This window comes from Mus musculus, chromosome 15 (genome assembly GCF_000001635.26).
Source record: "Mus musculus strain C57BL/6J chromosome 15, GRCm38.p6 C57BL/6J".
NCBI lineage: Eukaryota > Metazoa > Chordata > Mammalia > Rodentia > Muridae > Mus > Mus musculus.
In genome coordinates, this window is record NC_000081.6 from 31,565,117 (window position 1) to 31,590,745 (window position 25,629).

Here is a 25,629-nt window from a genome sequence, read left to right on the forward strand (position 1 = left end):
CTCCCTGCTGGTGCTTTTCTGCTGGCTGACTCTCCCCGTGTGCTTCATCTCTGCACAAGTGTCTGAGTCTAGCTTCACGAAGAACAGCTCTGGGTTTTTGCAGGACATGCTCAGCACCACAGTGAAAAAACGGGAAGGACAAATCAAATACAGGGTTCAGTCCATCAGGTTTCTCTGACTCACCATCTTTTCTTACCAACTCTGCTTTCTGTGTCAACTTTGGCCTTTAACATGGGAGGTGGTTACTTAGCAACACTTCACGGCCAGCTTGTATAACTAAGCAGAAATCCTGCAATGGCGATGCACATGCTCCGTTTCTGAGGTTCATCAGGATCCTTGGATGAGAAGCTCTGCTGCCTTTCAGTTTCTGCCAGCCTCTCCAGGGGTGAGTATAAGGACCAAATCCAGTGTAATTCCCTCATTTTGCAGTTAAGGGGACAAGTGCAAGGGCCTTGGTCATTTTGTTGGGTTGCCCAGAGGGGGAGCCGAAGACTCCTCAGTGACGTGAAGAGCAGGCTTTCCTCAATCAGAGAAAGGTCCAGAAGCCCAGGTACAGGAGAAGGCTCCTCTCTATTACACTCTACTCATCCCCTCACCACAGGCTAGCAAACTGTGGCAAGGCCGAGTCCTCAGACTATAACATCCCATCTATTAATAACAGTGTTATTAAATCAGAGACTAGTACTGATGCTTAAGGAGCTAAATTTAGCAAATAGAAAAAAATGATATGTAATTAGTCATGTCTATTATTTCCTCGTCTACACAGTTTCAAAGATGTCAAATGATGACTCAAAAAAGTGTTACTTGTTTGGTTTTAATGCACAGTGTCTCCTGTAACTCAGGCTGGCCTCAAACATGACATTGTAGCCAAGGAAGGTTTTGAACTTGTTCTTGGCCCCCATCCCCTGAGTGCTGGGTCAAGGGCTTATACCAGCATTCCTGATTTTATTATGCAGTTCTGGGAAGTCCAACCCAGGGCTTTGCACATGTTAGGCATGCACTCTACCAAATGAGCTGCAGCCCCAGTCCTTGAAAACATTTAGAGCTTTTGAGCATTCTGTCTCCTGGTTACTAGTTCACCCCCATCCTTAGAAATGTTTTCTTATTTTATTTATTTATTTATTTATTTACTTACTTACTTATTTTGAAAGAGGGTCATACTATGTAGCTCTGGCTATCCTAGAACTTACTATGTAGACCAGGCTGGTCTCAGACTCACAGAAGTCTGCCTGACTTTGTCTCCTAGGTTCTAGGATTAAAGCTATGAACCACAGCACCTGGCTTGTTCTCTCCTCCTCCTCCTCCTCCTCCTCCTCCTCCTTATTTATTTATTTATTTATTTATTTATTCACTTTACATCCTGATTGCAGCCCTCCTCCTGGTCCCTCCCAGCCCCTCCTCCACATTCCCCTCCTAAAAGAAGGTGGAGTTCCTCCCCCAGCCTCCCACATCCCGGGTATCAACCCACCCTGGCACATCTAGTCATTGCATCCTCTCTCACTGAGGCTAGACAGGGCAGCCTAGTTAGGGGAACAGGATCCACAGTAAATCGACAGAGTCAGGGACGGCCCTCATTCCAGCTTTTAGGGGACCCACATGAAGAACAAGCTGCACATCTGTTACATATGTGTGGGTGCCTAGGTCCAGCCCATGCTTGCTCTTTGGTTGGTGGTGGTTCAATCTCTGGGAACCCCCAGGGGTCCACGTTAGTTGACTCTGATGATCTTCCCATGGACTCCCTATCCCCTCTGGGTTCCTCATTCCCATTTCTTCTTCTTCTTCTTCTTCTTCTTCTTCTTCTTCTTCTTCTTCTTCTTCTTCTTCTTCTTCTTCTTCCTCTTCCTCTTCCTCTTCCTCTTCCTCTTCCTCTTCCTCTCCTTCTCCTTCTCCTTCTCCTCCTCCTCCTCCTCCTCCTCCTCCTCCTCCTCCTCCTCCCTCCCTCCCTTTCCCCCTCCTCCTCCTCCTTAATACACTGTATGTATTTCTGTTCCTTAAAAAAGAAAACCAAAGGACTGGAAACCAGCTCAGTGGTTAAGAGCACCTGCTGCTCTTCCAGAGGTCCCAGGTTTGGTTCCCAACACCCACATGATAGCTCACAACTGGAGTCTGTAACTGCAGTCCAGGGGATCTGACACCTCTTCAGCTCTTGGAGAGCATCAGACAACCACATGGTGCATATACATATATACATACATACATACATACATACATACATACATCATGCATGTGTCAGGTCCCAAAGAAACTCAGGGCAAATGGCTGGCTATTAGCATACCGAAGCACACACAGCCCTCCAGGCTCACTGGTACTTGTGGCTCTTCTCACCCCAGCCCCTACCTAAACCTCTCAATCATAGGGACTGCTTCCCTTCCCGCAACTTCCTTTTCCTATGTCGCCCCACCATTACAGACTCTGCACTCTCTTGGTTCTTTTCCCTTTCCCTTGGTTCTCTTGGCTTTTTCCTCTCTTGCACCGCCCCTCCTGCCCCGCCCCTCTCTTGGCTTTTTCCTCTTTTGCCCCGCCCCTCTCTTGGCTTTTTCCATTCTTGCCCCGCCCCTCCTTGCTCCTCTCTTCTCTTCCTTCCTACTCTATTTTCTCTCTCCTCTCATGGCCCGGTCTTTTCTGCTGGCCATGTTCAATCTGGATGTGTAGCTTCAATTCCAGGGGTCCACTTCCCTCTCTGGTCTCAGGTGACACCAGTCATGCTGACATACATGCAGGCAAGAGACCATATACATAAAATGAAACAAAAAAAATAGGGGCTTGGAGAGATGGCTCAGTGGTTAAAAGCACTGGCTGTTCTTCCAAAGTACCTGGGTTCAATTCCCAGCACCCACACGGCAGCTCACAACTGTCTACACTCACGTGAACACGCATGTAGGCAGAACACCAATGTACCGATATACATAAAAATACAAATAAATACATTTTAAAAGTTAAAAAATAAGTGAAAACAAAAACACAACTGAGCCTCCCTCACAAGCACCAAAACAAACAACAAGACAACAGAAGAAGAAGAAAAAAAAAAAAACCAGAAAAAAACCCCCACCTCTCCATCTTAGAGAAAATGTTTTGCTTTTGTGGAACACTAAGAGGCAGCTTCCCCACTCCATTGTATGCATTTTTTGACAGTTTCAGAAACAGGGAGAGCAATCCTGTCCCACCTGAGACTTTTAACGGAGCTCGTGGGCTTTAGATTTCATCCATCTTTCTCAGCAAAGGCACGGTTTATGTTATTGGTTTGCCCTGAGGACAAGCGCTGCCCAGAGCTAGGCCTTGAGCCAGCACCCACATCTTCAAGAGACAGCACCGGAAAATTAACACTGGTTTCATTGCTCTTCCCTGGGCGATGCCTCCATCTTCTTTTCTCAACGTTTTCTTTCACTACTTTCCTTCCTCACAGACAAACCACCCAAGCCACAAGAAGATTATATGTAAGTTGGGGTAAATACACAAATGTAGTAGCTTAGTGCTTGAAATAGCCCGATTGTGATTGACCACAGAGAAGTATGCGTCCCAGTAGACAGGCCCAGGGCAGAGTGCCAGGCTCATTCCCTGCCTCTTTAGGCCTCTGTTTCCCTCCTATCACCACTCTTCCTACCCTGCCTTCTTGCTTCCATCCGGGAGCCAGGATCCAGCCCCTTCTCGCGGTCCTTGCGGACCTGCCCCTCCCCCGGCTTTTCCCGGGAATGCAGGACACTGCCACAGCAGTGTCCACTTCCCGTGCAGACTGAGACTCCTCCCTTCTTCTGCATGTCCCTCCCTACCGGGTCAGCTCCAGGGCGTCTGCCTCCTGCTGACTTGCTCTTCACCATTAGACAAGGTAGGTGCTGGTCGCTGGGGACAGACAAACCTGCTGGACCTTGCCTGTGGCTTTGCAGGAAAAGGGCTTTTGCTGGTGCAGATGTGAGGCGCTTCCAGGATCATTTTCCAAAATGAGCTGCCATATATACTGTCCTGGCAAAAATGGCAAGGACCACAGCCAGCCCTAGGTGCCCACCCTTGACTTCTGAGGATATTTTTCTGTAGGTATTCAGATGTTTGCTTTTAAAAACAGCTGAGAGTTTGTAGTCAAACTCACGTCCCTGAGAAGAACCCTTCTTCCCTGACCTTAAATACTATTTTTAGGCTGGGCATTTTGATTATATTGTTGTTGTTGTTGTTGTTGTTGTTGTTGTTTTGTGAAGATGGAATCATGAACAAACTGAGCATATTTGCATTAAACTCAGTACCCACGTCTGGCAACAGTTCTTCTGGGTGGATAGAAGCAAAGACAGGCTGTCATATAAGAATATGACATCCTAGATGGTGGGTGGATCTTGCCAAGACAGTGTGGTTTTACACTCCATGGCCACTGGGGTTGGCCCAGGTCCTAAAGAGACTGGCCGATGCAGTTTATATCCACTTGCTGACAGAAAAGGACACCTGTTGTCCCCAGAGTCCGTTTAAAACAAGGTAGTCAGAATGGAGCCCTGGGCACACACACACCACGGGACAGCCTGCTGGGCCTGCAACAGAGAGAACAGACCAAAGGCATGGCAGTGATTGGCATGATTAAAGAGGTCTCTATGTGCCGCTTAGGTCTAGTTTTCTATCTAACGCTGTCCAAACCGTGGACCTGCTGCAGACCGTGCACATGGTCAGGAAAACTAAGTACTTGGGGGAGGGAACAGCAGAATCACTCAAGGCTAGGAGTTGGCTCTGCCTTCCTCAGGGCAGGACACAAAATCAGGCGCAGTGAAGTTTCTACAACCTTTAACCTGGCAGGCTGCCAGCCCCTCCCTCCTTAAACACCAGCTTTCTACAGGATCAAACTTGCCCTTGTACTCTGAGCCCATGTCTGTGACTCCTTTTTGCAGGTACTTCCTGCTGCAATCTTGTTTGTGCACTCTGAGCTTGTTAAGGCTCTCTATCTATCTATCTATCTATCTATCTCTATATATATATACTTCTTTTGGACAAGTTCATTGTGTGATCTGACTTCTGAGCTACACCAATCCTCAGAGCTTTAAATCAGGAAATCTGTACTCTGAGACATGCTTTCTTGCTGTGTCTGACTTCCAGGGGGCAGGGAAAGTGATAGAGTTTTGCTCCTAAAAGACAGCCTTCCACAAAAGGTGAACATTCATCCAGGTGTAAACAGCCGAGGGTTTATGGTAGTCACGACAGAGGGGACTGATGTTCTAGCTGATTCGAGAAAGATGTCACAAAGAGCAGACTTAGATCCAGCAAGGGAAGACCCCAGGAAGGTGTCTATGACACCTATGACAAAGGAGACATGGAAAACCCTTGGAGGGGATGAGGGAGCCCTTGGTGGAGGTGAGGTGGCCCTTGAAGGGGATGAGGTGGCCCTTGGTGGAGGTGAGGTGGCCCTTGGAGGAGGTGAGGTGGCCCTTGGAGGAGGTGAGGTGGCCCTTGAAATTTGCCCATCACACCTACAACAGGAATGTAGGTTGTGCTCAAGCTCCTTGTGTAGCCAAGGGCAACCCTGAACTTTTGCCTTTTACCTCCTCAGTGATCAGATTACAGGTCCGTGCCACCATGCTGTATTTGAGGTCTGGCGATTGAATCCAGGGCTTCATGCATGCCAGATGAGCACTCTCTCCACCAACTGAATGACCCCAGCCCACATTGTCCTTTGCCTTGTCATTTATAGAGAGATTTGCCTGAGGGGGGCAGGCTGGTAGGAGCAACAAATGCCCTACTACAGGAAAAAGCCTGTGACTGATAAATTTGCAGTGTCTCCCATGAACAATTATGGGGAATCTAGTACTTTGTGCCAATAGCCATCGTCCTGGCCAGACATTATCATCAGGATGTTGTTCTTAGGGCAATGGTCCCACAACAAGTTCCCTGACTTTAGGAGGCTCTGCCAGTGGGGATTATGGACTTGCTCTAAGGGTATGTGTAGCCTCAAACACACAGTTAATGAGCCTGCCCCAAGTCAAGAGGAACAGGAACCCCACCACTCCCACGAAGGACCCGATACTGTGCAGAAGAAACCACGCTTCCTCGCAGAGTGCCCTCCCTCTGTGGCTCACTCCCTGGCTCTCTCCCATGGATCTGAATTTTGCAATTCTTTGTAGGTCACGGGTTATTGGTTAGGATGGGAGATTTCCAAACAGTGTCCTCCTGCCTGTTATAATCAATCCCCTTCCCGCTTCCATCGAGAAGAAAGTTTGTATCCGTGTGAACTTCCTCTCACCTTCTTGAGGGCTCATACTCCAGTCAGTTACAGCATCTCCCCCCTTTCTCTCCTGTCACCCCAGGTGTGAACGTACCGTGGACTATGGACATATCAGAGTGCAGAATGTTCTTCCACAAGGTGGCCTTCTAGAAAGAACGGCATAAACTATTCTAAGTGAAAATACCCGAAAGCAAGGGCATGGAGGGATATCCTGGCATGTCCATGTTATCTCTGTAGGAAGGGCAAAGGCCTGGGAGGAATATGGTAGGCTTTTTTCACATGACTAAAGACGTATCCATCACCAGGGGCCTTTCGTCATTGTACTTTATTTGCTTAAGCTAACTATAAATGTCACCTTGTGTTTTGTTGGCTTTGGTAATACTGAGAGTTGCTTTGTGCTGCACTTGAACTTGCAGGCCTGAAGTCCCATGGTTGGTTTGTCCCCATTCAGATCATTTGATCCTTGAGACTTAGCCTTAGGGGCCACGGGGCTCACTGATCATTTTTTGGTCTGTACGGGAGGGAGGTTCCTTGCTTTATCCCGAAGCTTGTCTTTTAGAAAATGTGTCATGGGGAAAAGCAAAAATCCTGAAGGCAGACCCAGAAACGGTGGGATGCCGAAGGCCAAGCGTGTGTTCCCGAGTCTTAGCCTGAACCCCCACAGGCTGGTCTGTGAGTAGGCATTGCCTACCCTGTCCAGAGCCCACTTGGCTCCTGCCTCACAGGCTGGACTCAGTGGTTGAGACCGTGGGGAAGAGCTGGGCAGGACTCCAGGCTTCCACACGTGGCGTTCTCGGGCCTATGTTGGCTCTACCCCATTCCGTGGGAGAAAAAACTTGGCTCTCCTGGATGTAAAAATTCCTTCTGTAATTGGAGCTCAAGTCAGAAGAGCCTGTTGCCAGCAGCTTTGGAGAGCGTAGACTCCCTTGGGTCTTCCCAGCAGAGTCCAGGTAAGAGAATAGCTCACGGAACCAGTTCGTTCTTTTCTTTCTTCTTTTGTTTTGAGATAGGTTGCTCACGGTCTCTCACCCAGGCTGGCTTCCAAGTCAACTTGTAATCCCTGTCCTAGTTCACTTTCTATGGCTATGATAAAACACCAGGACCAGAAGCTAGTTGGAGAGCAGAGGGTTTATTTGACTTTACACTTTCACATCACAGCAGATCACTGAGGGAAGTCAGGACAGGAACTAACTCATCAGGTCGGAACCTGAAAGCAGGGTCTGAAGCGGAAGTTGTGGAGTCTGTTCTGCTTGCCTTCTCTGCCTGCCTGCCTGCTTGCTTACTTTTTTCTTTTTGGAAGATTCACTTTCCTCCTCTGCCCAGAGCAGTGTACAGGTAGCCTTTGCCTGACTCCAGTTCTTACAGAGGCTACCTCAAGTCTGCCCACTTTGGCGAATGCACAGGGCAGAGCAGACTGGTCCTCCTCAGGAGGTCTTTCTAAGACATTTTCATAGGAGCATGGGGGTCAAGGGGAAACATTAGACCCAGCAATGGGAATCCAAGCCTTAGAGGAAAGGAGGCACACCAGATGTCTTGGAGGGCCTGAGCCCAGGCCCTTTGCTTCTGTGGAAGGCTAAAGCAGAGAAAGGCTCAGAAGCAGACTGCAGAAGTCTGTGAGAGGAAGATCAGCTTTCCCTTAACCCCCAGAACCCCTATGGTCTTAGAGTTTTTATTGCTGCAACAAAACGCCTTGACAAAAAGTCAGGGAGGAACCTGGAGGCAGAGCTGATGCAAAGGCCATGGAGGGATGCTGCTTACGGGCTCACTTCCCTGGCTTGCTTTCTTATTGAACCTAGGACCACTGGCCCAGGGCTGACAGCTCCCACAATACACTATGAGCTGGGTCCTCACCCAGTGATCACTAATTGAGAAAATGCCTTACATCTGGCTTCCTTTCTTTCTTTCTCTCTTTCTCTCTTTCTTTCTTTCTTTCTTTCTTTCTTTCTTTCTTTCTTTCTTTCTTTCTTTCTTTCTTTCTTTCTTTCTTTCTTTCTTGTCCTCTCTGATGATTTTAGCTTCAGCTGTTGACTCAAAACCAGCCATTACACCTGCCCAGAGATGGTCCTCCCACATCCCCAATCAGTCAAGACAATGTCCCACAGACTGCCTACAGGCCAATCTGGTAGAGGCATTTTCTCAACTGAAGTTCCCTCTTGTCAAACAACTTTGGCTTTTATCAAGTTGATGAAAAGCCCTAACGAGCATATCTGGTAGTATCGGCCTGCAGAAAGCTGATATAACAGGCATACATCCTATGTCTGGCCTTGGAATCTCTTCTCAGCACAGTGTAGCAATGGGTCTTGATGCTGGTTTCTTGCGACGTGTTTAACTGATAATCATTCTGTAAGTAGCTCATAAAAACCAAGAAAAGTACTTGTCTTGTTTGGCTGAATAACTTCTTAATTTCTTTTCTCTTAGAACTTCCACTAGCCAGGTGTGTTTCAGGACAGCCAGGGCTACACAGAGAAACCCTGTTTTGAAAAAAAACCAAAAAACAGAACAAAAAACCTTCCACTTCCTCTCTGTAAATTTGAAACACTAACAATATTCAGTAGAAAACATTCATCACTCACCTTATCAGCCCAACATATAGCCCAGAGTGGGTCAAGACCCAGTGGGGCCTGCAGATTAGAGATCCTGCATATCAGTATTTATATTATAATTTATTATAACATTAGCAAAATGACAGTTATGAAGTCACAATGAAGTAATATTATGGTTGGGGGCCCACAACATGAGGACCTATATTAAAGGGTTGCAGCATTAGAAAGGTTGAGAGCCACTGACATAGAGCCTAATATTGATGTATATCCTTCCCCCCGTTTTGAGACAGAGTCTCACTATGTAGCTCTGCTTGCCCTACAGCTCACTATATAGACCAGGCTGGTCTCACAGTCACAGGGCTTCCTCCTGCCTTGCTTCCTGAGTGCTGGGATTAAGGCATTTGCCATCACACCTCGCTTACCTTGTTGTGCTATATACAAATTGAAAGTTTTTAGAGCCAGCCCTGGTGGTACATGTCAGGAGTCCTAGCAGCTGGGAATCACAGACAGGAAAAACAGAAGTTCAAGGCCATCCTTGACTACAGAGTAAGGCCATCGTGGGCTGAGACGTTCTTGCATACACACACACACACACACACACACACACACACACACACACAAGAAAGAAAGTTTTCAGGGAAACACAATATAAACCCATGGAGTGCGATCTTAGTCTCCCCTCCCCTCTACCCCCCCACCCCCGGCACTACTATATTTATTTTCTGGAGTTCTGGAAGCAAGAAGTCCTACACGGACAAAGCTACCTTCCCTTTGAAACATGTAGAAGAGAATCCTTCTATGTCTCTCAGCTCCTGTGGCTTCCAGTGGTCCAGCCTCTTCATGTGGTCTCTCCAGAATGTCTATATGCAAGTACAGATCACCCTACTCTTGTGAGGAGACCTCCCATTGGGGAGGGCTGACCCCACTTGGTGTGATGCATCTGCTAGGGCCGTAGTTTGAATTAAGGTCACATTCAGAGACTAAAAAAAAACACAACTGAGCCCAGTGTGATGGTGCACATCTCTAATCCCAGCACTGGGGAGGCACAGACAGGCGGATCCCTGAGTTTGAGGCCAGCCTGGTCTACCGGAGTAACCCTTTCTAAAGAAAGGAAACACAACAAACATTTTTTTGATGTGTAGTTACATTGTATCCAATTGTTGTTACCATGAGTGCCACTGGGAACCTTGCTTCTTCACTAATGTGTGGTAGTGTGCATGGATCTCTGACTTTCTACAGGACACATATCTCGTTTTTATGGAGCCTTTAAAATCTTTATCAGACACCATCTTACTATGTAGCCCAGGCTGACCTCCAACTCAAGATATCTGCTCGCTTGTGCCTCCTGAGTACTGGGATTAAAGGTGTGTGCTACCACACCCTTTGCCTTTCAATCTTGTTATTCATTCTGATTATTTCTTAGAAACTTGATTGTCTTCTTCATAGTGAACACTTAAAAACTCTTGAACAACCTCAAGGATATCCAAATAGAGAGATTTAGGGAATCCTTGAACTTACTGAAGGCTCTGATGAAACTTGGGACATCACCCCCTTCGCACCCTTCTACACCGGGTGACGAGTCCCAAACATCTGGTCACTTCATTTGTACAGATGTTCTCAGTCTATGAAAGACAGGACTCTGTCACATAGCATCTCTCTCTCTCCCTCTCTCTCTCTCTTTCTCTCCCTCTCTCTCCCTCCTCTCCTTCCCACCCCCTCATATTGAGACAGGGTTTCTCTGTACAGCACAAGCTGTCCTGGAACTTACTCTGTAGATCAGGCTGGCCTTGAACTCACAGAGATCTGCCTGCCTCAGTGTCCCAAGTGCAGGGATTAAAATTGTGTAGCAGCATTCCTTGGCTTGGCTTTTTTTTTTCATTTAAAAAATGAATCATTCTCTCTCTCTCTCTCTCTCTCTCTCTCTCTCTCTCTCTCTGTGTGTGTGTGTGTGTGTGTATGTGTGTGTGTGTGTGTGTGTGTGCGCGCCTGCATAAGCTTATGTGCACTGCACGTGTGTTGATGTTTCAAGGATCAGAGAGAGGGTTTCAGATCCCCTGGAACTGGAGTTACAGATCATATAATGTAAGTGCTGGGAACTGAACCCAGGTCCTCCGCAAGAACAGTGCGCGCTCTTAACTGCCAACTCATCTCTCCAGCCCTGACGTTTTGGTTTTTTTCCTTAACAATTGGCTAAAGTAAATTGAAATTGACTAATCTTTCTCTTGAGGTTATGACTTCGGAGTCTCGTTTAAGAAAGCCCAATCGCAGTTTAGTGTTAAAGGAAAAGTATTCTCCTGCATGTGCACAGAGCAACTAATTCTGCATTCTCTACTTGGATTTGAGGCTTGGGAGATGACCTCTGCTGTGCTGGGAGAGGCTCTATGTGACTTGTTTTCTCAGCTGGGCCTCTCTGTGTGGCTTCTGTTGCTCCTTCCTTAGGCAGTCTGTCCTTCCCACGTGGGTCAACTGGTCATCTGTCATGTCTTGCTGGCCTTTAAGATGACCTCACAGTACCCTGCTGTGCCTTTCTGCCCACCTGACACCTGTTCCTGACTCTAGTATCCTGCTGGAAACACAAGGCCTGGGGATGTAGGACAGCTTCCCTCCTGGTTTTAGCTTCTCCCCGATTCTTAGTTCCAATAACAACAACAACAACAAAAAAAGAAAAACCTCTGGTCCCTCACAGTCTTCCTTGGGACACAGTCCCTGACTGTGTGGTGTTTTGTTTGTTTTCTGAGACAGGGTTTCCCCGTGTAACAGCCCTGCCTGTCCTGGAACTTGAACCGTAGACCAGGCTGGCCTCAAACTCACAGAGATCCATCTGCTTCTGCCTCTTGGACACCATGTCTGGCTCTCTCCTGTGTTTTTTACCCCTGCTTGGTTCCAAGGAATTTCACCACTAATTTCAGATGTTTTACATTTTTTTTTATTTCATGTTTTTTATTTCTTTGTGTATGTGTATGTCTGTGGATGGGTGTATGTGTGTATGCAGTACATGTACACGTGTGTATACATGCATAGAGAGGCCAAAAGACAACTTTGGGTAATATTCTTCAGGTGCCGGACATCTTTTATTTTATTTATTTATTTATTTGGTTTTTCAAGACAGGGTTTCTCTGTATAGTCCTGGCTGTCCTGGCACTCACTCTGTAGACCAGGCTGGCCTCGAACTCAGAAATCAGCCTGCCTCTGCCTCCTGAGTGCTGGGATTAAAGGCGTGTGCCACCACGCCCAGCAGACATTTTTAAAAATATCTTTTTGTCTTCCTCCCCCACTGCTCTCTCTTCTGCTCCCCTCTGTATCCTCTGCTTTATTCCTGTGTTCTCTCTCTCTCTCTCTCCCTCTCTCTCTCTCTTTGTGTATGTGCACGCGTGTGCGCACACGCAGCACATGTTACATATTGACTGTATATGAACCTGGTTTAGAACTCTTCCAGGAGTCAGAGTTTAATGCCTTTACTTTCTTCTTATTGTTCATCTCTTTGAAGGATTTGTGAGATCTAAATGTACACTTACTTCCAAAGTAACTACACAGAACCAACCATATTCCTGAAAGCAGAGCTATCAGGAGATGGGGGTCTGTGGGGAGGGAAAAGTCACAAGGGCCCAGCTCATCTTAGGATCTTATGAGTGCCACTATGAGCATCCAGAGAACTGTCTGTCTGACCCTTCCGTGTGGGTCAGGAAGAGTTCCTGCTGCAGACTGCAGTCGCTCTGCCACTTTGATCACGGGCTTCTCTGTCCACAGTCTTCAGGACCGTGAATGCTTTTGAGTCGTCTTTTGTTGCAGCAGCCAGCGTAAGTGGACTCACAGGAGGTCTGCTCTGTTTCCTCTTGAGGCTGAGCTCATCTTCCCTCCGTCCTCCTGAATACACACAGTGTAGACTGGAGAGTTCCCTGCAGTCCATTCTGCCGACTTACTGGCCTTTAAACGTACTGTTTCCATAACTGATTTGCAAAGCTTCTGAGTTTTTATGATGACCTTGTCATATTTAGCTAGTTAGTTTTGAGACAGCGTCTCTCTCACACACAGTCCAAGCTGGCCTCGGATTTGCTATGTAGCTGATGATAACCTTGAACTTTTCATCTTCCTGCCTCTGCCTCCCAAATGCTGGTCAGGGCCTGTCTTGTTTCAGGCTGTCTGTCTTTTACTCAAGGTTCACACAATCTCCGAGTATCAAGGGAATGTTATTTAAACAAAGCAAAGCAACAGAACAGGTCAGACCCACCATCAAGGGCGACAGCAGGGCATAGGGCTGAAAAGGGCCCTAAAGGTCCTGGTTATGGCTTGGGCCTTCTGTTTGTGGAGTTTGAGAAGAGGGAGAGTTTGGTTAATAGGGGGACGATTTGGGTGGCTTTCATTTTGTGCTTTGTTTTGGAAACAGAGTCTTACTGTGTTACTCTTGCTGCTCTGGAACAACATAGATCAGGCTGGGCTCAAACCTGCAGAGATCTGCCTGCTCTGCCTCCCAAATGATGGAATTGGGCAACTATACCCATGGTTTTGTTGTTGTTTCTCTACTAAGCTATATGATCTTTTTTTTATTGGGCAAGTCCCTCCCCATAATGCACTTGATTTTAGCACATTATGCTCAATTATGAATAGGCACAAGATGGCAAATAGAGGATTCTTTCTAAGTTCATTTAGAAGATACAGTTTACCTTACTGCAATTGCCCCCACAAACCAGTTGAAACCAGATAATCCCCTCCTACTGTAACTCAACTGGAGCATGATGGACTAGAACCTAAGTGTGATGATTGTTTTTGTTTGTTTGTTTGTTTGTTTTGTATATGAATGTAATTTGTCAAAGTGAGCATCAGTCTTATACATTACAGAAAACAAAGAAGTTAAGTGATACATTAAGGCCATCCAAGGTACACTGAAGTTATCTGATGCAAAATTACTTTTACAACAAAACAGATGAATGCATACTAAAAGCTAACAGGAACCAACTGGGATAAAATCAATGTTAACAACTGGGATCAAAAGTAGCCCCACCTAAGGTCAGCTTAATCTTAGAAGTCAGGGGCTAGGGCTTCATGCCCTTGCCATAGTTCTAATTCTAGTCTATTGTTAAACCCACCACCAGTGGTCCCTTAGTAAATACCTGATTATGCTGTTCCTCTGGGCCTAGTGAAAAACATGCACCAGGGGAATTCCATTCTGCTAGCCCTTACTCCAGTTCCTCCTAAAACCACAACCCACCTTCTTCCTAGGACATTGTAAATTCCTCTGTATGGGAGTCGGCTATTGTTCTAATTATTTACTATGTAGACTAGCCCTGAGATTTCTAGCTCTATTCAAGTAAATTGTAATGCCTGATTACTTTCACTGTCTCTACTAGAGGTAAATTTGAATGTTACTGTCTTAGTTAGGGTTTTACTGCTGTGAACAGACACCATGACCAAGGCAGGTCTTATAAAAAGTCACATTTACTTGGAGCTGGCTTACAGGTTCAGAGGTTCAGTCCATTATCATCCAGGTAGGAGCATGGCAGTATCCAGGCAGGCATGGCGCAGGCAGAGCTGAGAGTTCTACATCTTCATCCAAAGGCTGCTAGTGGAAGACTGACTTCCAGGCAACTGAGGTGAGAGTCTTAAGCCCACACCCACAGTGACACACCTATTTCAACCAGGTAACACCTATTCCAACAAGGCCACACCTCCAGATGGTGCCATTCCCTGGTCCAAGAATATACAAACCATCACATTCCACTCCCTGGACCTCATAGACTTGATCAAAAACATGAGTCTATAGGGTCCATATTTAAACATAGCATAATGCAAATGTATTTAGTCCAACTTTCAAAGTCCTCATAGTCTATAGCAGTCTCAACAATGTTAAAAGTTCAAAGTTCAAGGGCTCTTCTGAGATTCATCCAACTAATTAACTGTAATCTCCAAAGCAAGGCAGGAAACCAGCTGGGCAAACTCCAAACTCTGCATCTCCATGGCTGATGTCAAAGCAGTCTTCAGATCTCCATTCCTTTTTCATCTTTGTTGACTGCAACAAACTGCTTTCTCCTGGGTTAGTTCCACACCCTGTTAGCAGCTTTCCTCAGCATGTATCCCATGGCTCTGGCATCTTTAACATCTTTGAGTCTCCAAGGCAATTTCAATGTTACAGCTTCTTGTTTCAGTGTCTGGGATTCCACTTGATCTTTTGGATTCCTCCTAAGGGCTGGCATCACTTCTCCAACTCTGCCCTCTGTAGCACTCTAAACTCAGGTTGATCACTCCATTACAGCTGCTGTTCTTGTGATCATTCCATGGTACTGACATCTCCAATACACTGGGGTGTTCCACTCCAACTAGGCTTCACCAATAGCCTCTCATAGGCTCTCTCCATGGTGCCAAGCATCAAATCCTTTGCCTGACCCCTTCAGTCCTGGGTCATCAACTACAGCTGAGGCTATACCTTCTCCAATGGCCTTCCATGACCTCTCACAGTGCCAAGCCTCAGCTGTTTTTCATGACACCTTCATGCCTTCAAAACCAGTATCACCTGGGTGACTCTTACACATTACCAAGTCCAGCTGCAGTACGAGGTACAACCTTGGCTATTGTCTAGAACACAACTTCTTTGTGCTCCCAGAAAACATGTCCCAGAAGATTTCACCTCAGTGATGCTGGTCTCTTCATAATCACTGCTAATTTCTTAGCTCCAGCTAACCAGCATCAACTGACCCAGTAGTTCCTTCCATTCTTAACTCTAGAGCCAGAGCCACAGGACTGAAGCTGACGAGTTCTGCTGCTTGCAGGAATTAGAACATGACCCGCTTGTACTATTACATTGTCACTGGCTTTCTGTTTTCCAAATCCTTCACTGCCTAAGCTTGGCTATCCTGGGTCTTGCTCTGTAGATTGGCCTTGAACGAAGAGATCAGCAAGCCTGTCTCATGGGATTAAAGGTGTGTACCACCAAGCCTGGATCTAAATTTAGCTGGGTAGGGTCTTGCCTCAAGGTCCCACTCCCTTAATCTGTTATCTCCTAGAACACAGGATTTTGCCCCATTTCACTTCCTGGTATGCCTTTAATACTCGAACCATATATTTTATATTTTTCCTTTCTAAGCTTGCTATGCTTGTTCAAACTTCTCTTCATAAGACTTAACCAGAAAACAAAATCTCTGCTGAGCTTTTTTGAAACTTTCTTTGTCGATGCAATTAATCTGAGTCTCTTCACCTTAGCCTCAGGCAGACTTTCCAGACAAGGGCAAAAAGTAGCCACATTCTTCACCAAAATACCACAAAAACAGTCTTTATGCCACATTCTGAAATTATTCTCCTTTGAAATCTCTTGGGCCAGGTCAACACAGTTCAAATCACTCCCAGCAACAAAGTCTTCCATATTCCTACTAGGATGACCCATTAAGCCGCATTTAAAGTATTCCACTGAGTTCCAAATCCAAAGTCCAAAAGTCCACATTCTTTCAAATAAAAGCATGGTCAGGCCTATCAAAGCAATACCCCGGTCCCTGGTACTAGTTTCTGTCTTAGTTAGGGTTTTACTGCTGTGAACAGACACCATGACCAAGGCAAGTCTTATAAAAAAAAAAAAAAAACCAAAACACATTTACTTGGAGCTGGCTTACAGGTTCAGAGGTTCAGTCCATTATCATCAAGGTGGGAGCATGTCAGTATCCAGGCAGGCATGGCGCAGGCAGAGCTGAGAGTTCTACATCTTCATCCAAAGGCTGAAGTGTGTGCATAGCTTAACCCAAGTGGAGTCCTAAGTTGCTAAACTATTCCCTATGCTTGCCTGACTTCATTGGTTTTACAGGTGTGCACCACCATACCTAGTTTATGAAGTCCTAGGAATCTAATTCCAGGCTTTATGCACACTAGTGAGCAGCTCTAGCAACTGAGCTACATTTCCAGTTTGATCGACATTAGCCATCACACCACTGAGTTTATTTATAGTTTATTTAGCATAGATTAACCTTAGATATGAATCACTCAGTGTTTGATGAATATTCCATTCCCTCCATAGCCCTGACGTCAAGACCCCAATGGCTAACGAAGCTAACCCTTGCCCATGTGACATTGGTCACAAACTAGAGTATGGTGGCATGGGCCACGAAGTTCAGGTTGAGCACATCAAGGCATATGTCACCCGGTCCCCCGTGGATGCAGGCAAAGCCGTGATTGTCGTCCAGGATATATTTGGCTGGCAGCTGCCCAACACCAGGTATATGGCTGACATGATTGCCAGAAATGGATACACGTAAGTTCTGCTCTTTGCTTAAATGCATGTCGATTTCTGTGGTCCATTTGGTCTGCTTCAGAAAGGCAAATCCAAAACCCAGCACAGCTTGAGTTACATTATCGTTTACATTATCTATTTTGTTATCTCGCTGATCCTTGGTGGGATGTGGGAACTGTCCTTTGAAATTTAACTCTAACCTTGTACAGCCAACTCTTCCCAACAGAATCCCAGGACATCAGGTCCCCAGGGTACCCAGCCCTACAGAGAGTGGGACAATTCCCTGGGGAAGCCTCCAAATATACCTATCATAGCCAACATGGACAGGGACCCTCCCCTTCTAGTGGCCCTGGGAGGGATGGATATTACCGTCCCCATATTGCAGATTGGGAAGTCAAAGCATGAAGACAGAGGTTCTCAGTTGCTCTGGGTGAGCCATAAGCAGCTGCTTGAATGGGGCAATGCCTGTTGTCGTAGGAGAGTCCTTACGTACTACAGCGAGGATATATAACACAGGCAGGAAGATAACTCCACCTTCCGGGGCTCTTGCTTGTTCATGGTTCTCATTTACTTACCCTCAAGCCATCTGAGGCTGGACAGTCCACACTTCTGTTGGTCTGGTCAGGAATGTGAGCCCTGGGGCGGGAGAGATAGCTCAGTGGTTACAAGTACTTGACGGCTTGGCAGAAAACTCAGGTTTGGTTCAGACAACACACATGGCAGCTCACAGCTATCTGTAACTAGGTACAGGGGGTCTGACACCATCTTCTGGCCTCTGCAGGAACCAGGTATGTACGTAGTACACACTCTGTATGCAGACAAACACTCATAAAAATAGATACTTTTTTGTTTAAAAGTGTGAGAGATAAAAGTGGTCAGTTACTTGTCAAGTTTTCTCTACAGTACAAGGTACTGAGACCTCAACCTGGCCTGTCAGGCTCGGGCCTTGGTGCTCTGCCTCCCTGTGCAGCAGAGGGACTTGTCTTGAGAGGACAGAGGCAGGACTTCACACTGGAGTTCATTCATGTTGTTCTTCTAAAAGCCAAGTCAGGATGGATGGAGCTAGGGCCACAGTCTCCCAAAGTAACGAGCTACCCGTGGCTGTGTTTTAAGGAACCCTCTGCTGCACTGCCAAGGCTCAGTTTGTTTGAGAGTAAGTAAAGTTACTAGGATTAGTGATGTCCATGATTTCCAGACTGAGTTGCCCATTGCTGGGTGAGCTATCATTTGATCTTTTATATGATGTGTGTGTGTGTGTGTGTGTGTGTGTGTGTGTGTATACAATGACATATATATGTGCGTATGATTGAAGGTTCGTGTTCACCGTTGTGAGCATTTAGAGGTCAGAGGACAACCTCAGGCATTAGCCTTTACTTGTTTACTCTTCCCGTAGCCTGTTCTAGAACCTGCTATGGACCTTACTCTTGGGGCAGGAAACTGTTTGCCAGCTTGTGCAGACAATGGACCGTATTACTCGATCACAGTGATGAGTGTGCCCTCAGGGGTGCCCTTTGGCCAAAGCCAGTGTTTAAGACCAAGAAAGTCCTGGACTGGCTGAGAAGACCAACTAAGTTCATCGAGGCAGGACCTTTGACAGGACACACCCTTTGCCCATAGGTCTAGTTTTCCCTCCTTCTTCACTGGAATCACTCTTAAGAAGTGTCCCTGCTGATGGTCCTCTCACTTGCTAGAGCAGGGTCACACCAGAACTGCTGGAAGCTATGTACTTGCAGTTGTGGAATCTGAGGCAATGTGGCCTGCAGCAGATGACCTCTGTCGCAACAAAGGATGGCCTTCGTGGCCAAGGCTTTCCCTTCCCTCTGCCTAGAATTGGCAACTCAACATGGTATCTAATAAACCAGGACACTGAGTCCAGGTGACTCAAAGGTTGATTCACGCCCATATTTTACAGAACTATTGTCCCAGACTTCTTTGTGGGTCAAGAGCCATGGGACCCAGCTGGTGACTGGTCCACCTTCCCCGCGTGGTTGAAATCAAGAAATGCCAGAAAAGTCAATCGGTAAGTTTCCAAGAGGCTTGGTTTTGTACTGGATGTAGCCCAGGGAGGGAACAGACAAGCTGAGCTCCTGCCTTCCCTCTCTCCCTCTCCCTCCCCCACCATGACTTCACTTGGCTCTAGATGAAGTCCTTCCAACAGCATGATGGGAAAGAGTTTTGGTCCAGCACACTATAGGATGGAGGCTGATACATGCTCTTTGCCACACTGCCCCAGCAAGCACAGCTGCTCATTTCCTTAGAAGTGATGAATTCAAAGTCCTGTGTCCACCTAAGTCCTTGGTTGCAAGTGATAGAACACCTATCCCAAGTGGATCAGCAGTTAAAAGAGATATTGATTTATAGAACCAAAGAAAGTAGTTTGGGATCAAGTGGGAAGTGGCCCAGCTCTCATCTGTCCATCACAGCTCTGCCCCACTTCCTGTATGCTGGCTTCATCCTCAGGAAAGTCCCCACCTCAGCGGCAGCCCATTGGTCCATAGCCTCTCTCCCAGCAACCTGGAGAGCATCATCCCCCACCCCGTTGGCTCTGTAGTCCATCCTGAAAACTCATTCTGATGAGGAGATTGCTCTTCTCTGATTGGTTAGCTATAAGCTTCTCTGATTGGTCAGCTACAAGCTGCAGAGATTTAGTTTACCCCAAATTCTACATTCTACCATGAACTTGTTGCTATTGTTGTTGTTTTTTATAGTAACAGAACAAAGACAGATTCAAAATCAAGACACTTTCCAAAGACATTGGTGGAAACATTAATTGGGCGGTTGCAGCAGAGTAATCTCAGCTATGAGACCCAGATGTGATCTGATAGCATTCTTAGATCTTTGATTGGTGGAGTACACAATTTTGTTGAGTTGATACATTCCAAAGGTTTTTTTTTTTCTCTTTTAATCTACTTATCAGGGTGATAGGTTTGACTTTATCTGCTAATTACAGGAGTTCGAGCCAACACACAGGGGCAAAGAATGGCTCACTAATGGGCTAAAGGTAGCTCAAGATAAACTGTGATCGGGCTCCAGACCTGCAACATCCCAGACTCCTTATAGCCACTGAGTTTTAAGCAGTCAGTGAGCCTTGATGTCACAGCTCCTTTCTAGGAAATTCTGGCTCTCACCACCAGAGAAATCACAAACATCAAGTACTATTCACTGAGACATTCCAGTTACCAGCGACCCTGAGGGTCCGCCCGGGCAGCTCTGTCTGCAATGCCTTTCTCTTTCTGTTCTAGGGAGGTTGATGCTGTCTTGAGGTATCTGAGACAACAGTGTCATGCTCAGAAGATTGGCATTGTGGGCTTCTGCTGGGGGGGTGTTGTGGTGCACCAAGTGATGACGGCATACCCGGACATCAGGGCGGGGGTGTCTGTCTATGGTAAGTGCCCAGCACATTTTACTCAGGGAAAGCAGGGGAAGGTTGAGTGACAGGCTTCTCCCACATGCTGCAATACAAAACCCGATGGCGTGTGGTAAACCAGCTTAGCATGGTTTTCAGAATCTAAAAATAGAGCTGGGGAGATGGCTCTGTCAGTATAGCTCTTGTCTTGCAAGTGTGAGATGCTGAATTTGGTCCCCAGAATTCATGCTAAGAGAGAAAGGGACAGGTGATATTCTGGGCTTTACTGGTCACTTTGCCTAGCCTACTTGATAAGTTCTAGATCCTGTCTCAAAAATCTAGGTGGAAAGGCTCCCTTAGGAACATGTCCAAGGTTGTCATCTGACCTCTCATGTGTATGTGCACCCGTTCACAAGTCTGTGCGTACTCATGTGCGCGTGCGCGTGCGCACACACACACATACACACTCACGCATGCAAACCACAAACAGCAACTTTAACTTTCTTTTTAATTAGCAGATTTTTGTTTTTGTTTTCGAGACAGGGTTTCTCTGTGTAGCCCTGGCTGTCCTGGAACTCACTCTGCAGAGCAGGCTGGCCTCGAACTCAGAAATCCACCTGCCTCTGCCTCCCGAGTCTGGTATGGGCATGCATGTCATGCCCATGTGTGTGCCCTGGTGCTTACAAAGGCCAGCAGAGGTTGTCAGATCCCCTGTGCTTAATGTTGTGAGTCGCGATGTGGGTGCTGGGAATTGAATATGGGTCCTCTGGAAGAGGAGCCAGTGCTCCTACCTGCTGAGCCATCTCTTCAGCCCCAACATTTACATTTTAGCCAACAGGAAACAAAGTTGTTTTTACTATGAGATAAGAACCCTTTATCGGTTGACAGAAACAGCACACTGAATGTACAATTCAAAAGCATCCAGACTAAAATATGCCAAAAACAAATATAGGAAAGTTGACTGCTCTTTCAAAGTTACACATTCACAAGCTGTTTCTATCTGGCGCTTGAACTCCCGGACATGGTGTTTCATCTTCTATTAGCACTAAGGAAAAAAAACAAAACAAAACAAAATATTTTCTTACACAAAAGGAGATAAAGTGAGGCATGGTACTTGTGACCCCAGTACTTGGGAGGCTGAAGCAGAATTGAAAAGTTTGGGCCAGCATGAGCTACATAGTGAGAGCTAGTCTTACATAAAACAAATGCAATAAATCACTAGTACGAGACCAGCCAATTTTCAGGCCAATGGTGTCTATGGGTAAATTAAAAGGTGGTCCTGGATGCATGCCTTTCTAGCGCCACCTGCTGGCTGCTGCTGTGCATGTGAGTGGCAGGTTATGGCAGGAAAAAGAGACATCCACTGAATGTCCAGACCTATTATCTGGCTTTGTCAGAGTTGTGCAGGGAGGACTGATATCCCTTCAATGGCTCGACGTCTTCTGGAGAGGAGTCACAGGGAGGAGAGACACTGTGTGTTACTTAGCTCTGCTCTCACAGTGGCAGGAAGCAGGAAAAAAGTTGTTTTTCCTTTCATCTTTTAAAATCATTGATCATGTGTGCCTGCACACAACAATGCCTGTGTGGAAGCCAGAGAACAACTTGATGTGGGTTCTGGGATCAGGCTTGTGGGGCAAGTGAGCCAGCTCACTAGTCCTTTCCTGCCCATTCTCCCAACAGAGCATGGACTTGCCTTTTTCCAACCAAAGGCACCAGTGGGCTGCCCTAAGCCTGGCAGAACAATACTTTGCACAAATTAACCTTTAGGATGTTCAGGCAAGGATGAGCAATAAAACATATACAATAACCTGTAGACACGTAGACCCTGTCTCTTTGGGGTCCTGTTTGAATAATAACTTGGTCCAATGGTTGTTCTTCTTATAAAACTGTCTAAAAATTAAAAAAAAGGAAAAAAGAAAAAAAAAAAGGTTGGGCAGTGGTGGCACACGCCTGTAATCCCAGCACTTGGGAGGCAGAGGCAGGCGGATTTCTGAGTTTGCGGCCAGCCTGGTCTACAGAGTTCCAGGACAGCCAGGACTGCACAGAGAAACCTTGTCTCAAAAAACCAAAATCAAAAAACCAACCAACCAACCAAACAAACCAAAAAAACGGTCTAGTTTACTGAACATGTGGGGTCCCTGTAGAAAGTTCTAGAGTGGTGGTTTGAAAAACGACCTGATGTATAAAGCCATCTCAGGAGAGAGCAGCATCAAGTTTATTGGCCTGGTTCCTGTTGAACAGGATGCAGAGTAAAAAGATCTGGTTAAATCGGTTGCACATTCTCAGAATCTCATAGGCTAGGCTTCTGTGGGCTTACTAAAAATAACAATACACACACATCTGGGGAGATGGCTAAGGCAGTGAAGTGTTGGCCACCTATCCATGGAGACCTGCATTCAGATCCCTAGCATCTGCATGAAAATCTGCTATGTGTGTGTGTGTCAGGCTTTGCACATGTCACCCCAGGACTGGGCTGGTGGAGACAGATGGGTTCCTCAAGTTCCCTGGCCAGCCAGTGTGCAGAAATCCCTGAGCTCAAAGCTCAATGAGATCCTATGGTGAAAACGAGGAGTGACTTTAAGATACCTGGCCTCCACACTCACAGACACAGGTGCACTAGACCCCATGTGGGCATGCACAAGAAAGCATGCATACCACTTCCACCCCTAACACATGGAAGCAGGTCTCTGACCACATGGTCTACTTTGCAAAACCATACCGAATTCAGGCAGCTTTCTGCAGAAGTCAATGCCCCTCAACTCTTTCTAGGTATCATCAGAGATTCTGAAGATGTTTATAATTTGAAGAACCCAACGTTGTTTATTTTTGCAGAAAATGACACTGTGATTCCACTTGAGCAGGTGAGTAGGCAGCCCTTCATTTGCATATCTAATTGCATAGCATGACATCTTTAGAGAAAGTTTTTTTTTTTTTTAAGATTTATTTATTGGTTATATGTAAGTACACTGTAGCTGTCTTCAGACACTCCAGAAGAGGGAGTCAGATCTCGTTATGGATGGTTGTGAGCCACCATGTGGTTGCTGGGATTTGAACTCCAGACCTTCGGAAGAGCAGTCGGGTGCTCTTACCCACTGAGCCATCTCACCAGCCCGAGAAAGTTTTTTTGTTGTTGCTTTTTTGAGACATGGTTTCTCTGTGTACCCCCTGGCTGTCCTGGAACTCACTCTGTAGACCAGGCTGGCCTTGAAATCAGAAATCTGCCTGCCTCTGCCTTCCAAGTGCTGGGATTACAGGGGTGCGCCACCACTGCCTGGCCGAGAAAGTTTTTAAGAACTAGTTTATTGGTTTTCCAATGATGAACATTTACTGATGGAACTTAAGCCCCGAATGGATCTGTTCAGAATGGCAGCTGAAGGATGTATGTGTTCCTGGTACAGCCTGTTCACTGTGAATGGTTTCCATGGTAATCCACCAGTTACCATAGCCTGAGATGGATTTATTAAGCACAGGAAGATGGTTAGGAAAGTCTAAGTTAAAAGTGGCCATTTGTCAATAAGTCTTAACTAAGATCTCAATACAAATAATTTGCAATAGTCCTAAACTTAAAATCATTTGGTTTGCTTTACTATGGATAATAGTAACACACAGCAGGCCAAGTTTGAATTTGGATCTTTTTCTGGTCTAGTCACCCATGTGTATGGTCTCCGGTTGATAGCTGGGGCAAAGTGCATCTCCCCAGTAGCCCCATAGTCACTAGGGAAATGAGCAATGGTCTCAAAGGGCTGTGCTTGGCTAAGCTAGGATGGTCAGTAGGGCAGCTACAGTGAAAGCCTACCCCACCCTGTGCTGCGGAGGATGGAAGCTTCAAGCATGCCAAGAATGTGTTTTTCTCAGACAAGGATCTCATTATGCAGACCATGCTGGCCTCAGAGATCTGCCTTTCAACTGCAGGCGTTAAAAATGTACGCCACCACGACTTATAAAATTCTGACCTACGGTAGATGTTGGGTCTCAGCTCGTGTAAATCCAAGAGCTTCTAGGGCTGATATGGAGGAGCCATTACGATGCTCTGCAACTCCTCAAAGTGGCCAGGAACTGTTAAAGACAACTCAATGGCTGTGGAGCCTGTTCACTGTCAACTATTGCAATAGGACTCCTTCTCAGTGCAGTGGTGGATGCCATCCACCAGCACTTGGAGGGAAAATAGGAAGCCAGCTCAGTTTACATATTGAGTAAATTCTAGACACCTAGGGCTTTGTAGAGACCAAAGGGCTAAGGTCACATTACCCTCACATTTTTATATATCAACCCCCTCCCATATTAGGTTTCTACACTGACCCAGAAGCTTAAAGAACACTGCATAGTTAATTACCAAGTTAAAACGTTTTCTGGGCAAACTCATGGCTTTGTGCATCGGAAGAGAGAAGACTGCTCCCCTGCTGACAAGCCCTACATCGAGGAGGCAAGGAGGAACCTAATTGAATGGCTGAACAAGTATGTCTAACAGCACCCAAGCACAAGGCAGCTGTTGCCCAAATTTGCCTGAATAATTAACCATCTCTTACTATCCATGATAGCATGACTGTTAGGGGAACTGGGGGCAATTCAGGGACCAGCTAGATTCTCAGATATGGCCTTACATTGGTAATTCAAGTGTTAAAATGTACAAAACCAGGAAGAGCAGTTGTCACTATGTATATTCAACTTCCCCTAATGAGCAGTGTCGACATTCAACCTAATAAAGTGATTTTTAAAACTTGTGAATGCGTAGCTTCACTTTTAAACACTTGTGTCTACATGCCTTTGTGGAGGTCAGAGTTTAACTTGTGGCAATCTTTCCACCACATGGGTCTGAGAAATCACGGGTTACGGGGGCTTGGCGGCACCCCCACCCTGAAGCACCCTGGAGAACAGAAAATGTAAGATTATCATCCTGCTGTGTCCATCAAATTGGTGGAGTGGGAGCAGACTGCACTGCCAAGGAAGGGCCTCCAGACTTAATCAGCTAAGTTCTACTTTTCACAGGATCCACCAAGACAGGTAATTGCTAGGCTGCATGGGCTCTGACCTCCAAGGCAGGCTCAAATTATGACATCCAGCCAAAAAGGTACGTATGCTTCAATTGCTCTCTGAGCATATGCCCAAAGCACAGAACTGTCCAAGCCAGTTCTGACTGGCACCTGAGCTAACTGGCCATTGTCCGAAACTTGGGAGGAACAAGAGGATTCAGTCTCTAGCACTGGTTCCATCAGCCAAGCAGGTGCTGGTGTACTGGTGTACTGTCAACTGTGAAGTAAAACCAGACACCGAGACACCTGAGCTGCTAAAAAAGTATCTGTAGTGTTGTGTTCTACTTCATTACAGTTCTGCGGATGAAGGATGCTGA

The 25,629-nt window shown here is 46.3% G+C and overlaps 1 protein-coding gene across 5 annotated transcripts; it reads left to right on the forward strand.

Moving 5' to 3' along the window:
- Window positions 1-225: 225 nt before the first annotated feature.
- Window positions 226-25,003, forward strand: Cmbl (carboxymethylenebutenolidase-like (Pseudomonas)). 5 transcript variants are annotated; one of them, XM_006520177.4, is made up of 7 exons: window positions 3,569-3,823; window positions 6,270-7,137; window positions 16,724-16,957; window positions 18,849-18,956; window positions 20,179-20,321; window positions 23,052-23,143; window positions 24,568-25,003. In XM_006520177.4, exons 3-7 carry the CDS (start codon window positions 16,743-16,745, stop codon window positions 24,745-24,747), a joined length of 738 nt encoding a protein of 245 aa, XP_006520240.1. In that variant the 5' UTR covers window positions 3,569-3,823; window positions 6,270-7,137; window positions 16,724-16,742; the 3' UTR covers window positions 24,748-25,003. The 5 variants fall into 5 exon arrangements, with proteins under 5 accessions (XP_006520239.1, XP_030104612.1, XP_006520240.1 ...); XM_006520176.3 differs by lacking the exons at window positions 3,569-3,823; window positions 6,270-7,137 and adding an exon at window positions 226-385; NM_181588.4 differs by lacking the exon at window positions 6,270-7,137 and having other exon boundaries at window positions 3,717-3,823.
- Window positions 25,004-25,629: the final 626 nt, after the last annotated feature.

Coding starts and splice junctions, on each gene's coding strand:
- Cmbl (XM_006520176.3), top strand. CDS start 16,743: ATGGCTAACGAAGCTAACCCTTGCCCATGTGACATTGGTCACAAACTA. Junction 16,958..18,848: donor ATTGCCAGAAATGGATACAC/GTAAGTTCTGCT, acceptor CATATTTTACAG/AACTATTGTCCCAGACTTCT. Junction 18,957..20,178: donor AATGCCAGAAAAGTCAATCG/GTAAGTTTCCAA, acceptor TTTCTGTTCTAG/GGAGGTTGATGCTGTCTTGA.